The sequence below is a fragment of the Rana temporaria genome, assembly GCF_905171775.1.
Source record: "Rana temporaria chromosome 4 unlocalized genomic scaffold, aRanTem1.1 chr4a, whole genome shotgun sequence".
Lineage (NCBI taxonomy): Eukaryota > Metazoa > Chordata > Amphibia > Anura > Ranidae > Rana > Rana temporaria.
The window spans coordinates 4,064,090-4,081,173 of record NW_024404432.1 but is presented as its reverse complement, the minus strand read 5'-3'; the positions used below and the strand labels follow the sequence as shown (position 1 = coordinate 4,081,173).

The window sequence follows — 17,084 nt, the reverse complement described above, 5'->3', positions numbered from 1 at the left end:
TATTCCCTGGATCACCTTTACCTACAAATCTTAGTACTCAGTTATATTCTGTACATTTAGGAAAGAATCCAGGCCCTTCTTATAGTAATCTACTGATCTGGCCAGAACCACCTCTGGAGGGAGTCTGTTCCACATTTTCACACCTCTTACTGTGAAGAAACCTTTCCGTATATGTAGATGAAATCTTTTTTCCTCTAGACGTAAAGAGTGCCCCCTTGTCCTCTGTGTTGACCGTAAAGTGAATAAATTCAATCAGGGCCGATCCTAGGGTCACAGACGCCTGGGTGCAGAAATATTTCTGGCGCCCCCACATGGGCATGTATTTCTTTGTAATTTAATATGATATTAAACTTTATTTTTTAATATACTTCCTTGGCCTCAAAGTCTGACCATTAATATCTACTTGTAATTGTTGTTTCCCCTTTCCCACATGGGCAGGGTCATCTTACTAACTCCTCCCCTTTACAAATGTTTCTATGGCTATGACTCAAACACAGAGATGCTCCCCTAAGAAGTCTTAATTTGTGTCCCCCATCAGAGTCTCCCCAGCAGGTGTCCCCCATCAGAGCCTCCCTACAGCAGTTGTCCCCCATCTGAGCCTCCCCAGCAGGTGTCCCCCATTAGAGCCTCCCCACAGAAGGTGTCCCCCATCAGAGCTCCCCACAGCAGGTGTCCCCATCAGAGCCTCTCCCCAGCAGTTGTCCCCCATCAGAGCCTCCCCACAGCAGTTGTCTCCCATCAGAGCCTCCCCAGCAGGTGTCCCCCATTAGAGCCCCCCCCACAGAAGGAGTCCCTCAGAGCCCCCCACATCAGGTGTCCCCATAGATCAGTACTTGTCCAATAGATCCCTGTAGCTTGGGCGCACTGGGAGCAGAAGCACATTAAAGGGGGTGGGGCATACGTGGCATCTTTGGTTACTTGAAGGGTGGCACTCGGAGAGCATTTCTGGGAGTGCACGGGATGATTGGCAGCAGCTCCAGCCAACCCAGAAGCCTCTCATCACACTGCCTATGGGGAAGAGCCGACACACACAGAGACAGCGGGGCAGACAGGAGACTGCTCCATGCACACCGGACAGAATTAATTAGTGGAGCCTAGTGCCGGAACGTGTTCCGGTACTAGGCTCCGCTGTGGTACCCAGACTGGATTCTGGGGACAGCGGGAGATATGTGCTCTTGTCAGTTGCCAGCGGAGATAGCAATCGGGATGGGGAAACGCAGCACCCGCTACATGCGCTCCGCCTCTGGACACAGACAAGGAGGAGGGAGGAGAGCACTTTGGAGCTACGGCGCCCCCCACCTCTGAGGCGCCTGGGTGCGGAGCACCCCGTGCACCCTGCCTAGGATCGGCCCTGGAATAAATCAACACCAAGTTCACTATATGGACCCCTTATATATTTGTACATGTGTGGATCATATCCCCCCTTATTCTCCTCTTCTCAAGAGAGAATAAAATTAGTTCCTCTAATCTTTCCTCATAGCTGAGCTCCTCCATGCCTCTTATCAGTATGGTTTCCCTTCTCTGCACTCCAGATGCATTGGCAGGAGCTGTGGGTGGTATGGGGACATATTGATGTGGGAGCTGTAATCAATGTCCCTGGATCAGGGAGGGTAACACACTTGAAATCCTAAGAGGTGGTAATTACAAATCTAAGTCCCATGTGGACTGCCAAAAAATGGGAGTGGTATATATAGCACTATGTATATGTGAAGCTTTCTATATTGGAAAGACGAAAACGGGCCTTTGGTCAATGGGTGCAGGATCACCTATGATGTGGGTCTCTTGTACACACCTATATGTAAACATGAAGGGCTGAGACACAGCTTTGTTCCCACAGTGATTTCTTTCCTCATTTTAGAAAGGATTCCCCGAAATCCATGAGGAGGTGACTTTGATAAACAAATTTTAAAACAGGAGGCGAAATGGATATTCAACCAAAAAGTGACCTCAGTCCCTGGGTTGAATACAGCATTAACCTTTAAGCCCTTTTTATAGGGTTCATTTTTTTTATATATTTTGGTTTAGGTACCCATTTAGCACTCCCATCCTTCAGTGGAGGCCGATACATAACTGCGTCCTATAATAGTGTTGGTGTTAATTTGATTGCTAAGGTTTGTTTGCTCTGGTGTGGGGATCAGACCTGCGCATCTGACCGAGTCAATATTGATGGACACTCAGGTGCCCCTGGGAGATGGGGGGGGGGGGGCATTTACTGATCGTCTCTGTTGTTTACCCAGTTGCAGGTGATGCCTCTGATGGGGAGAGGGTGCTATCAGGGCCGGCCTTAGGTGTTCAGGCGCCCTGTGCAAGATAATCCTGTGGCGCCCCCCCCCCAAATGGCCCCTGAAAATTAAAGTATAGGGTGGTATTGGGCCGGCTGGGGCTATATAGGGCAGGTTGGGGTAATATAAGGCAGGTTTGGGTGATATAGGGCAGGCTGGGGTGGCATAGGGCAGGATGGGGTGGTATAGAGCAGGGTGTGGTGTCATAGGGCAGGTTGCGGTAGCATAGGGCAGGTTGGGGTGGTATAGAGCAGGGTACGGTGGCATAGGGTAGGTTGCGGTGGCATAGGGCAGGTTTGGGGGGGTATAGAGCAGGTTGCGGTGGCATAGGGCAGGTTGGGGTGGTATAAGGAAGGTTGGGGTGGCATAGGGCAGGTTGGGGTGGTATAGGGAAGGCTGGGGTGGTATAGGGCAGGTTGCGGTGGTATAGGGCAGGCTCGGTTGGTATAGGACAGGTTGTGGTGGCATAGGGCAGGTTGGGGTGATATAGGGCAGACTGATGTGGCATAGGGTAAGTTGCGGTGGCATAGGGCAGGTTGGGTGGTATAGAGCAGGTTGCGGTGGCATAGGGCAGGTTGCAGTGGCATAATGCAGGTTGGGGTGGTATAGAGCAGGGTACGGTGGCATAGGGTAGGTTGCGGTGGCATAGGGCAGGTTTGGGGGGGTATAGAGCAGGTTGCGGTGGCATAGGGCAGGTTGGGGTGGTATAGGGAAGGTTGGGGTGGCATAGGGCAGGTTGGGGTGGTATAGGGCAGGCTGGGGTGGTATAGAGCAGGTTGCGGTGGTATAGGGAAGGCTGGGGTGGTATAGGGGAGGTTGCGGTGGTATAGGGCAGGCTCGGTTGGTATAGGACAGGTTGTGGTGGCATAGGGCAGGTTGGGGTGATATAGGGCAGACTGATGTGGCATAGGGTAAGTTGCGGTGGCATAGGGCAGGTTGGGTGGTATAGAGCAGGTTGCGGTGGCATAGGGCAGGTTGCAGTGGCATAGGGCAGGCTGGGGTGGTATAGGGCAGTTTGTGGTGGCATAGGGCAGGTTGGGGTGATATAGGGCAGGTTGCGGTGGCATAGGGCAGGTTGGGGTGGTATAGGGCAGGTTGTGGTGGCATAGGGCAGGCTATCGTGAAACAGCGCGGCGACTGTGAGCTGCGAGAGAGACACCAACAAGGGGGAGGATGAGGGAGGGGAGCACTCTGGTGCTTGAGCACCCCACCTCTGTGGCGCCTGGGTGAACTGCACCCCATCTAGGATCGGCCCTGATGTGACTCGCATTCTGTGAGCTGTGTGTGCCGCACGGCGCCCCTGTTGCCCATGGCACCCTGTGCAGCTGCACGGCTCGCACACCCCAAAGGCCAGCCCTGGGGTGCTATGCACCCTCTGCTGCAATCCTGGGTGCTTGTTCTAGGCTCTATGGGTCTCGAATATGATTGCGCATGCGCCAGAGCAGGGGCGTCCGACACGGATGTGATGTCAGCAGGCTGTGCACACATCCTTGGAATAGAAGTCTCTACTCCAGACCCCCCAAACAAACCGGCGTCATGTGATGAGCGGAGGCAGCAGCAGCAGTGCTGTGGGCTGGATCTGTGACAATTGCATTCACAGATCAAGCCATCCATCCATTCATGATCAGCCATCCCTGTGCATTACTGTGTGTAGCGCTACCCCCGAAGGAGCCGCTGGTTGTTTTTGGGATCGGCGTATTAAGTTACCTCTTAAGGTTGTCCAGGGGTGATGATAGTGAGTAGAGCAATAAACGAATGTCCAGTCAGCGAATAAGGTTTTCTGAATGCTTTATTTCTCGGCCCAACACGACCAACATCAACATGAGGTAGGCAGAAAAGGTTGATGAAGTAAGGGAACCTTGCTGTATCAGGCCTTGGATAAGAGAAAAGCAGTCCTGCTCTCAGTAGTAGTAGACACAATTCGTCGCCACTCCAGCCGGAGTGGGTGAAGTGCCTCCGGACAGACTCCTGCCACGGGCCTGGCAGCCGAAGTGTCACTTTAGGTTGCTAAGAGGAACAGGCCTCTGCCACAGACCCGGCTCTAGGGACCTCTGCCACAGGTCTAATACTTGTATGAGCTAAATGGATTGAGCGAATCCTCCCAGTAGATTAAGTCAGGGTCACCGGTTGACAGTGGAAGTGTACCTGTCTATGTCCCGGTCACCAGATCCCAGATGGTTCATTCAAGTCTCTCAGATAACCTGCCTCCGGGTTCTCCTAGAGCCGATCCCCCACTGCACAGCACATAGCTTGGGATCTCTTCAGTAGAGCGGGAGACCCAGCGAGTCACTGGGGCCCCTTTCAGCATCAGCAGGGAACTCCACGTAGCATGCGACCCCGGCCTGGTAGGCCATATCGCCGGGGTCCGTTGGATGCGCACACCCTAAAGGTGGGTGCCGCACCTGGAACCCGCGAAGAACCAAGAAAAATGGCGTCTGCCACAGATATACCCTCCCCCAGCATGCCCCGTGAGGGAAAACTCCTCTAATTGGCTGCTGGGGAAAAGTGGCTCTGCCAGAACCCCTCTAGCGCCAACTGCCGCCCAGGGATGGGATCGCATCCCTGGAGCGCAGACTGACCTACAGGACAGTTAAGGAATGACAGCAGCCCAAATTTAACACAATTCGGAACGAGAGCAACTTATCTCTCTCATTCCCCACTAACTTTAGCGTAGTGCCTTTACTGAAAGTAAGGGGGTGCTACATGTGCAATACTCTGTAATACACAATACCCTGCAATACTCTGTAATTTCAGGCTTCCCAGCCTAGAGGTGAGATGTGGAGTCTTATTGACCCTCCCATATCTCGCTGTAAAGAGAACCTGTCATGCCATATTCCTATTACAAGGAATGTTTCCTCGTAATAGGAATACAAGTGATCAAAATTTTAAATTTTTTTAGAAAATCATGTCAAACTAAAATAAATAAAGTAAAATGAACAAAAATGTTTTTTTTTCTTTTAAAGTCCATGTGAGCTCGCATGCAGAAGCGGACGCATACGTAAGTCCCGCCCACATATGAAAACGGTGTTCAAAACACACGTGAGGTATTGCTGTGAAAGTTTAGAGCAAGAGCAATAATGTTGGCCCTAGACCTCCTCTGTAACTCAAAACATGTAACCAGTAAAAAAATTTAAAGCGTCGCCAATGGGGATTTAACAAGTGTGTGCAATTTTGAAGGGTGACATGTTGGGTATCCATTTACTCGGCGTAACTTCATCTTTCACATTATGCAAAAACATTGGGCTAACTGTACTGCGCAAATACCGTGCAAGATAAAAAGTTGCAATGACCGCCACTGTATTCTCGAAGGTCTTTGTTAAAAAAAACATGCATAATGTTTTGGGGTTCTGTGTAATTTTCTAGCAAATAAATGATGATTTTTACATGTAGGAGAGAAATGTCAGAATTGGCCTGGGTGCTCCAGGACGCCTGAAGGTGCTCCCTGCATGTTGGGCCTCTGTATGTGGCCACGCTGTGTAAAAGTCATTACAGACTAAGGCCCCATACACACGATAGAATCCATCCGCAGATAAATCCCAGCAAATGGGTTTCTGCGGATAGATCCTATGGTGTGTACACGCCAGCGGATCTGTTTCCGCGGAGAAATCTCCTCTGGGATGGATTCCAGCAGATCGAATATTTGTTGTGCTGCACAACATATCCATCTGCTGGAATCCATTCCAACGGATGGATCCGCTCGTCTGTACAGACTTACCGGATCCATTCGTCCAAAGGGATTCCCCGCACGCGTCGTAATGATTTGACGCATGCGTGGAATTCCTTATATGACAGCGTCGCGCCCGTCGCCGCGTCATAATCGCGGCGACGGCGCGACACGTCATCGGCAGAGGATTTCCGCGCGGATTTCAATGGGATGGTGTGTACACTCCATCCCATCGAAATCAGCGGATATCTTTGAGAGGATTTATCCGTGGAAACGGTCCGCTGGACCGTATCTGCGGATAAATCCTCTCGTGTGTATGGGGCTTTAGACTGGGATGCGATTAAATTTCATGTGCGTGGAAAGGCAGGTGTGCCAATACTTTTCGTAATATAGTGTATATATCCACATATGATTACACTGTACTGTACTGGTGACACCCTGATCACCCCACACCAGTCATATGAAAGAAACTGGGGTCTTTCACTTCTGAAAAACGCACAGTATCATGCGGAGTCCCTCAGGGATCTCCCTTGTCGCCCGTATTGTTTAATATCTATCTTCGCCCTCTCTTTGAAATCATCAGTAACCAGAAGTTACTTTACCACTCCTATGCAGACGACACACAACTGTATTTCCGCATCTGCAACAAAAAGGATCATTCTCTTGGACTAGAGAAATGCCTCACTCTAATAGATAACTGGATGACAAACAGTTATCTTAAACTCAATGGTTCGAAAACAGAACTTCTCCTGTTTCACGCTAACCGGAAAAATCACCCCGCGTCAACATGGACCCCCCCCCCCCCCCCGCCCATTCTGGGTAAAACTATCACCCCTAGCACCAAAGTCAAAAGTCTCGGAGTCATTTTCGACACCTACATGACAATGGATGCACAAATAGGGTCAGTAGTCAGCGGATCGCACCATCTGCTGCGCCTACTACACAGACTCACGCCCTTTATCCCGAAAGAGGACATTGCAGTCGTGGTGGGAACAATCATCAATTCCAGACTCGACTACGCAAATGCCCTCTATCTAGGACTCCCCAAATACCAAATCACTCGTCTGCAAGTCGTTCAAAATACGGCCGCTCGACTAGTGACTGGGAAAAAACCATGGGAATCAATCTCACCTTCACCGAGATCCCTTCATTGGTTGCCAGTAAAAGACAGATTCACTTTCAAGGCACTCTGCCTAATACATAAGTGTATTCAAGGCAACGCCCCCCAATATCTATGCGAAAAAATAAAAGCCCATAACCCCAATCGCATTCTGCGATCCACCAATCAAAACCTCCTCCAGATACCCAAAGCCAGATACAAGTCCAAAGGAGATAGAAGATTTGCAGTCCAGGGACCTCGCCTGTGGAATGCACTACCAACCACCATCCGACTGGAGTCGGACCACTTGGCCTTCAGGAGAAAGATTAAAACCCATCTCTTCTGAGGTCAGGGGGTTCCTTACCCATGAAATGGATACAGCGCCCAGAGGCGATTCAGTTCGCATGTGTTGCGCTTTACAAGTTTCTCACTCACTCATATGATGACACTGTACTGTACTGGTGACACCCTGATCACCCCACACCAGTGAGTTTGGAGTTCCCTTCCCGGTCCATTGGGGGCCTCTCCATATAACTGCCTTTTACGGGTTAAACCAGTTATCCCTTTGTTAAATGCCCATGCAACATCTGGCACCTTCAAAAAAACTTGCCATGCCTCTTACTAAATACCTTGGACTGTGTACTTTCCAAAAAATTGGGTAATTTGGAGGCATAGGGGTGCACAGCTTATTGTATAAGAGCGTGCACTCCAAATCTCAAACACATATGAGTGTGTGTGCATGTGTATATATATACACACACAGTTTTAGTCGTTTTTTTTTTTTTTTACAATTGTATTAATTTTAATTTTTTAATTTTAGGAGCCCCATAAGGGGGCCTTGGTCAAATATCTGGGGTCTAAAAGGGTGAATCTGCACCATATGGGGTAATTAGGGTGTGCCCAGGCACACCTGGTACACCCTGTGCGCATGCCTATGTTTGGGGGGTATTTGTACTGTCCTGGGGGCAGATCCACAAAGAAATTACGCCGGCGTATCTATTGATACGCCGGCGTAATTTCAAAATTCCCGCGTCGTATCTTTGTTTTGAATCCTCAAAACAAGATACGACGGCATCGCGGCTTGATCCGACAGGCGTACGTCTTCGTACGCCTTCGGATCTTAGATGCAATTTTTCGGAGGGCGCTAGGTGGCGTTTCCATCGAAATCCGCGTCGAGTATGCAAATTAGCTATGTACGGCGATCCACGAACGTATGTCGGCCCGGCGCATTTTTTTCCGTCGTTTGCGTTCGGCTTTTTCCAGCGTATAGTTAAAGCTGCTGTTCTGAGGTGTACTCTATGTTAAGTATGGCCGTCCTTCCCGCGTACAATTTTGAATTTTTTGCGTCGTTTGCGTAAGTTGTTCGCGAATAGGAATTTGCGTAGAATGACGTCACCGTCGTAAGCATTGGCTGGTTCCGGTTTAATTTTGAGCATGCGCACTGGGATACCCCCAGGGACGGCGCATGCGCAGTTAAAAAAAAACGTTGTTTACGTCGGGTCACGACGTATTAACATAAAACACGCCCCCATCACTTCCATTTGAATTCCGCGCCCTTACGCCGCAACAGATACGCTACGCCGTAACTTACGGCGTGGATTCGTTGTGGATTCAAACAAAACAAAAGTAAGTTACAGCGGCGCCCGGCGCAGAAGTATGTGGATCTGGCCCCTGGTGATTTCAGGTCTCAAGAAATGAGAAAGGCCATCAGAATTGATAAACTTTCATATATACTATATATATATATATATACCATAGTTTGTAGATAACATTCACACAAACCAACTAATATACACTGATTGTGATTTATTTTATCAAAGACATGTAGCTGAATACATTTTGGTCTAAATACCACCAAAAGAAAGCTTTATTTGTGTGAAAAAAATTATATCAATTTCATTTGAGTACAGTGTTGCACGACCAAGCAATTGGCAGTTAAAGTAGCACAGTGCTGAATAGCAAAAAATGATTTGAACTAATGCTCTTTATAACCATAGCAGCAAAGCAGACTATTGTGATTGATACAGGTATTTGCACCCACTTCCAGTGAGTGACTCTTCTGGGGAACACACTGGTCCCAGGAGAGAGCGGGGACTACTGGGAACGCGCCGCGCTACTCGCGAATGCACAGAAGGGAACCGGGCAGTGAAGCCGCAACGCTTCACTTTCTTATTCCCTCACTGAGGATGGCGGCGGGGGTAGCTGAGAGATGAGTGATCGCTCGTCTGCTGCTGACGACATCGCTGGACTCCAGGACAGGTAAGTGTCCTAATATTAAAAGTCAGCAGTTGCAGTATTTGTAGCTGCTGACTTTTAATATATTTTTTTCCGTGGGACCTCTGCTTTAAACAAAAATAGCAAAAAATGGTCGGGTCATGAAGGGAATAAAACCTTCTGGAGCTGAAGTGGTTAACAGCTAACAGTAGAGGGCAGTAGATCCCTACAATTTTTTTTTTAATTTGTATTACTATATTTTTTCTTATATACGGGAATTTGTATAGGTGTTCCAATAACACATCATATTTTTAGAACTTCACAAAAGTTGATCTTTTACTTTGTATTAGTGTATGTGAAAGTAAAACTTGTATTTGTACATCTTTTATATTATGTCCCTGTATAAACAATGTACACAAAAATCCATTAATGTGCCTAAAACATTTGCAGTTTCTCTCTAATAATTCAGTTATAATGATTTTATACCAATTTTATGTGCGTTTCTTTGGTCTCCGCAGTCTCCAGCAATGTGATTTGACTTCTGTTTGCTGTCAAGATCTCCAATCTGTTCTTATCACAAACCGATCTCTCAGAAAATTGGATTTATCAGGAAATCAGCTCCAGGACTCAGGAATAAAACTTCTGTGTGATGGACTCAAAGATCCTAAATGTACCCTGAAGGAAATGAGGTGAGAATTATGGGACATATTTGGAATGATTGGATTATTGGCTGCAATACTCAGAACTCTCACTAGATGTTAGTATACTTTTCACACACATATGGCAATGACTCTTTTACTCAAAATATGTTGTTTTTTCCTACTGTGCTTAAACTAGGGTGACCAGACATCCCCAATTTCAGGGGACAGTCCCCTGATTGAGGACACTGTCCCTGGACCAAGTTTGTCCCCAGATTGGATTTAATAGGGGGCAGGGGCAATTTCAAAGACAGTCAGTACAGAATTAAAATAACAAGATTTGAATCACACCCCCCCAGGGTTGCCACCTGTCCGGTTTTGACCTGGACAGTCCGGATTTGGACACATGTGTCTGGTTTTCAAGCCGCCTGAAACCCGGACACATAACTGTTCAGCCGTCCTGTGATCAGTGGCCCCGGCCGCAACATCTAGAGCGCATCGCGCATAGCGATTCCTGTGTCCGCTGCCATCAGTGTTACGCTCACTGTCACATACAGCCTGCGTGAGATTGGCTGCCCGGGTCATGTGCAAGCGGCGGACATAAAGGTCTGTGATTGGGCGAGTGGAGCTGATGACTGGTCACATGACTGTGGGTGATCCTGGCTGCCCAGAGTCCCGCCTCCCTGCCTGGCACATGCTGTGTGTCTCGTCTCCTCTAGTCCTGATTGAGGTCTCTCGGTCTCTCATCTCCCCTTCCACCAGCCTGTCTGACAGCATGCTGCTCTCTTCAAGTCCGCCTCTCTCTGTCACACTCAGTCTGTGGCTTGTGTTCTCTCTCCCGCCGATGCCAGAAACAGCGAAGGGACCGTATCCTAGCAACCAGGGACGCCTATGCAGGAGGACTCGAGAGCATGGTGTTAGACTACGCCCCCTAACAGGTTTGCACACATTGTTGCAGCGGCTCCTGGAAGGTAAGGGGGTTTTGTCTTGCTCTATGGGTCTCTAAGGGGGGGGGGGGGGTCCTGGGGAGTACGGGTAGGGTGACCACGCGTCCCGGATTGCCCGGGACAGTCCCGCATTTTGCAGGTCTGTCCCGGGCACATTCATTCCAGGACAATACAGTGTCCCGGAATGACGCTGATACAGCCACCCCCGGGCCAATCTGATGCCCCCAAAAAAGTCCACCACATCACCGCTTTACACACTGACAGTACTTGTCCTGGCCGGGAATACTTGGAGGAGCACAGTCCCCGCCCCCTGCTTGTGATTGGAGAAATCATAAATCCCACCTCTTGTGTCCAATCACTGTGCTGTGATTCGTTACAGCACAGGCTAATTTTTGGGAAGGGAGGTGTCCCTGAATGGTAGTTTGGAAATGTGGTCACCCTAGTGGGGAGGTCTATGCTGCTGATATAAGGGGGCCCCAGGGGAGGTCTATGCTGCTGATATAAGGGGGCCCCAGGGGAGGTCTATGCTGCTGATATAAGGGGGCCCCAGGGGAGGTCTATGCTGCTGATATAAGGGGGCCCCAGGGGAGGTCTATGCTGCTGATATAAGGGGGCCCCAGGGGAGGTCTATGCTGCTGATATAAGGGGGCCCCAGGGGAGGTCTATGCTGCTGATATAAGGGGGCCCCAGGGGAGGTCTATGCTGCTGATATAAGGGGGCCCCAGGGGAGGTCTATGCTGCTGATATAAGGGGGCCCCAGGGGAGGTCTATGCTGCTGATATAAGGGGGCCCCAGGGGAGGTCTATGCTGCTGATATAAGGGGGCCCCAGGGGAGGTCTATGCTTCTGATATAAGGGGGCCCCAGGGGAGGTCTATGCTTCTGATATAAGGGGGCCCCAGGGGAGGTCGATGCTTCTGATATAAGGGGGCCCCAGGGGAGGTCTATGCTTCTGATATAAGGGGGCCCCAGGGGAGGTCGATGCTGCTGATATAAGGGGGCCCCAGGGGAGGTCGATGCTGCTGATATAAAGGGGGGTCCCGGGGGAGATCTCTGCTGCTGATATAAAGGGGGTGAGTCTATGCTGCTAATATAAAGGGACACTAATCTATATATATAGTGTATACTACAAAAAAATGCTGTGCGTTGCTAAAGTGTTCGTGTTGGCTTGAAGAAAAGGTGGCAAACCCCCCCCCCCGCTGTGCCTACTAGCTTAGGGGGTTGTATTTTTCCATTATCTGTGCCCCTCTCTGATGATCATGTGATGGTCGGAGCGGAGGGAATATTTCTTCAGTTTCGGGTACATGCCCATTCAGCTACGCTCGCATGTTCTTCTGCCTTGGCTCAAATCCCGGCCAGCCACCTGCCTGTCTCCTTGCCTTCCCTGGTGGAGTGATCTTCCTCCGCTCCCCATCCAGTAGTAGCCGGGGCCTGAAGAGTAAGGCCCCATACACACGGGAGGATTTATCCGCGGATACGGTCCAGCGGACCGTTTCCGCGGATAAATCCTCTTGAGGATTTCAGCAGATTTTAATGCGATGGAGTGTACTCACCATCGCATTGAAATCCGCGCCGAAATCCTCTGGCGATGACGTGTCGCGCCGTCGCAGCGATTATGGCGCGGCGACGTGCGCGACGCTGTCATATAAGGAATTCCACACATGCGTCAAATCATTACGACGCATGCGGGGGATCCCTTCGGACGGATGGATCCGGTGAGTCTGTACAGACGAGCGGATCCATCCGTTGGGATGGACTCCAGCAGATGGATTTGTTTGGCATGTCAGCAAATATTCGATCTGCTGGAATCCATCCCAGGGGAGATTTATCCCCGGAAACAGATCCGCTGGCGTGTACACACCATAGGATCTATCCGCTGAAACCCATTCGCTGGGATTTATCTGCGGATAGATTCTATGGTGTGTATGGGGCCTGAGACTTGAGAGGCTGTGAGGCAGCGACGATGGGCAGAGAGTCGCTGATTGCCGCCATTACTAGTAAAGAAAAAATATGTCCCCGGATTTCATTTTAAAAATCTGGTCACCAAAGCTTAAACAGGAAGTAAACCCTGATGGGTTTTACTTCCTCTTTGTTCCCTGCAAAGTAAAATCATAATGGGCTAGTATGCATCGCATACTAGCCCATTATGTTTCACTTACCTGCAAAGATAGCCTGCAATGTCCCAGAGGTCCCTGCTGGCAGCCGCTTCCTTCTTCACCCCTCTTCCTTCCAAGGGTACATGGACTCCGGCTCTGTTACTGGCCAGAGTCACGTGACATCACTCCCACACATGCATTGGAGCCGACCGTCACGGCACGGGCACCATAGAAATGGCACAATATGGTAAATATCTCCTAAACCATGCAGGTTTATCAGATATTTCCAGTATCTACAGGTAAGCCTTATGATAAGCTTACCTGTAGGGAAAAGTGGTGTGTAAGGGTTTACAACCAGGGCTTTTTTTCAGGGGGAACTGAGTTCCACCACCTTTGGCTCAGACCCTTTGGTGCCTGCTCACCACAACCACTTGTAAACACAGAAGTCTGGTTTCTATGTTTACAGGTGACAGCTCTGCACTGTGTGTAACCCCCCTGAACTCTGCACTCTGTATGTAATGCAATCCTGGTATTTAACCACTTAAGCCCCGGACCAATATGCTGGCTAAAGACCCAAGGGGTTTTTACAGTTCGGGACTGCGTCGCTTTAACAGACAATTGCGCGGTCGTGCGACGTGGCTCCCAAACAAAATTGGCGTCCTTTTTTCCCCACAAATAGAGCTTTCTTTTGGTGGTATTTGATCACCTCTGCGGTTTTTATTTTTTGCGCTATAAACAAAAATAAAGCGACAATTTTAAAAAAAATGCAATATTTTTTACTTTTTGCTATAATAAATATCCCCCAAAAACATATATACATTTTTTTTTCCCTCAGTTTAGGCCGATACGTATTCTTCTACCTATTTTTGGTAAAAAAAAATCGCAATAATCGCTTATCGGTTGGTTTGCGCAAAATTTATAGCGTTTACAAAATAGGGGATAGTTTTTTTGCATTTTTTTTTTTTTTTTTTTTTTTACTACTAATGGCGGCGATCAGCGTTTTTTTTTCGTGACTGCGACATTATGGCGGACACTTCGGACAATTTTGACACATTTTTGGGACCATTGTCATTTTCACAGCAAAAAAATCATTTAAATTGCATTGTTTAGTGTGAAAATGACAGTTGCAGTTTGGGAGTTAACCACAGGGGGCGCTGTAGGAGTTAGTGTTCACTTAGTGTGTGTTTACAACTGTAGGGGGGTGTGGCTGTAGGACTGACATCATCGATCGAGTCTCCCTATAAAAGGGATCACTCGATCGATGCAGCCGCCACAGTGAAGCACGGGGAAGCTGTGTTTACATACGGCTCTCCCCGTTCTTCAGCTCCGGGGAGCGATCGCGACGGAGCGGCTAAAAACAAATAGCCGCGCCGTCGTCCCGGATCGCTCCCCGAGCGGACACGACCTCCGCATGTACCGGGGGGGTCCCGATCGGACCCCCCACCCACGTCTAGCAGAGGACGTACAGGTACGTGGATGTGAAAAAAAGGGGTGGAGATAAGGGCCGTCTAGTTGGGCCACCCTCACTGCGCGTAGCTGGAGAATAAATATGAACTATGGTGATATTTATAAAATAAATGAATAAATTAATAAATATACGAGAGCTGCTGCTTTAAAAATTATAGAATGAAAAATAGTTAATATGCAAATACAGTGCTACCTATTATAAATAAGGTGCCAAATGTGATATTAAACAGCGCTCAGAATAATAAGTGAGAATATGAATCAACACATATAATATTGGTACAGTGACATAGTGAAAAATAAATAAATAATTCACCCTCTAAGTGAGACAATATATAAGACCCCTTTCACACTGAAGTGTTTTTACAGCGCTTTAGCATTAAAAATAGCGCTCTTAAAACGCTCTCCATGCATCTCAATGGACCCTTTCACACTGAGTCCTGCAAGCAGCATCTTTGGAATAGCTTTTGGGCGCTGAAAAAAACGCTCCAAAAACGCCCCTCTCCATTGAAATGAATTGAAAGCGATGTAAAAACGCCTTACCCTTTCACACTGAGGCACTGCAAAAACACCCTAAAATGTTAAGGTCTTAGCGGTGCTTTACCAGCACATTTGGATTGCAGATGAGGCTTCGCTCGAAAAACGCTTGAATAACGCTGTAATAACGCTCTAATAACACTCAAAAAACGCCCCAGTGTGAAAGGGCCCTAAGTGTCCAAAAATACGTGCAAAAATTACATAAAAAAATACCAGGTTGGCAAATACAGTCCATAAACTGCCTAAGTGAACAAAAAATAATTCATAGATGGAGAACAGAAGAAAAGTCCTTCTTGATCTTCAATACGTGCTTTCATCGTAAGCACGAAATCATTTCGATGAAACATGTCGGGGAGTGATTACTGAAGTCACAACCGCACACCTTAACTTTCTAAGCTTGAACGTGGAATGGTCTAATCTGCCACCAGCTCAATTACCTAAGCAGCGGCTCCAGTACACCTGCACAAGGGCTGTGAGTAACACTTGGGCTATTCGTTGGTCCGCTGTGACCACTAGTTCACCTGGAGGATATCTTTATTTTTTGTTTTACACCGTGTCAGTTTTTGGATTTATACACTGCTTGTAACAAGAGTTACCTTTGTGAGTGCATTCTTTGAGAGATTTGTAGTGTGTTATTAAAAGTTGTGTCACAGTATCACACTATTGTGCTCTTTTTTCATTGCATATGGCTGTCATCTTGGAGTTTTCTTTTTGCTTCGGATTTCCATCTGTTTAACTGAATGCTCCACTCTATAAAAAGAAGGAGTTCTATCAACTAAACTGAGGGGGTCAGTTAACAAGCCTGTGTGCCTAAACACGAAAGTGTCAGGCCATTTGTTGTGGTGAGTTTGCATTTCTGATGGGTGGTGGAAGCACGCAGTCATTGTGGTGTGGTGAAAGCACGTATTGAAGATCGGGAAGGATTTTTCTTCTGTTCTCCATCTATGAATTATTTTTTGTTCACTTAGGCAGTTTATGGACTGTATTTGCCAACCTGGTATTTTTTGATGTAATTTTTGCACGTATTTTTGGACACTTATATATTGTCTCACTTAGAGGGTGAATTATTTATTTATTTTTCACTATGTCACTGTACCAATATTATATGTGTTGATTCATATTCTCACTTATTATTCTGAGCGCTGTTTAATATCACATTTGGTACCTTACTCACATTAGGTAGCACTGCAGGTACGTGGATGTGCCTGTCCGTGCCATTCTGCTGACGTAAATGTACATGAGGAGGTCGGGAAGTGGTTAATGACCCTTTAAGACCCTCCTACTGTTTGTGAAATCTGAATGGGGTCGTGGTTGAGTTCCTGCACCTATTTTCTGAGAAAAAAAGCTCTGTTTACAACCACTTTAATACTATGTTGCAAGAAGCAGTTACTAATGTTTAAAGTGACTGTAAAGTCTTGTTTTTCTTTAGTTAAAAATAATAAACATCTTATAATTACCTTCTCTGTGCAATGGATTTGCACAGAGTAGCCCAAATCCTCCTCTTCTTAGGTCCCTCTTTGGCACTCCTGGCCCCTCCCTACTGTCGAGTGCTCCCACAGCAAGCAGCTTGCTATGGGGGTACCCAATCTGCAGCTCTGTGTGATTCAAACAAGGAGCTGCAACCCGGCCCTGCCCCCTCTTTCCCATCATTGGCTCACTGAATTTGATTGACAGCAGTTGGACCCAATAGCACCACATTGCCGTTTCAGCAGAGGGGGAGGGAGAATCTTGGGCAGCCAAGACACTCCTGTAACATCTCTGGATCCAGATGGGCTCAGGTAAGTATTAGGAGGGCTGCTTTTTATTTGAATGTATAGAATGAACCTTCTGCCTGTACAACCACTTTAACTGTTCACTTGCTGATTTCTATATACACAATAGAGTCATAGTAAATCAAACAAAAATCATGGAAAAACAATAGAAATAATAGGGTAAAGCAATACATTTTAATTGTTTTATTAGGAACCTGGAAAACAATGTTTTAAAAATGCAGATTATAGGATACACATGCCAAGGAAAATAATTACGGCATGTCTAATAAGAATGTGATTATTATGTATCTGAATGTGGATTATAGATGGAATACAGTATATTTGACCTTTTCCTAATGTAAGCAAGGGTGGAATTGAATGTATACACATCCTA

General features: G+C 47.7%; 1 protein-coding gene across 1 annotated transcript in view; it reads left to right on the top strand.

The window, feature by feature from the left end:
* LOC120921724 (NACHT, LRR and PYD domains-containing protein 14-like) overlaps nt 1-17,084 on the top strand; it is a 483,121-nt gene that overhangs the window by 401,635 nt on the left and 64,402 nt on the right. Inside the window, exon 10 of the mRNA XM_040334262.1 lies at nt 9,778-9,948. Coding sequence (XP_040190196.1) covers nt 9,778-9,948 — 171 coding nt within the window. The remainder of the gene's footprint in view (nt 1-9,777; nt 9,949-17,084) is intronic.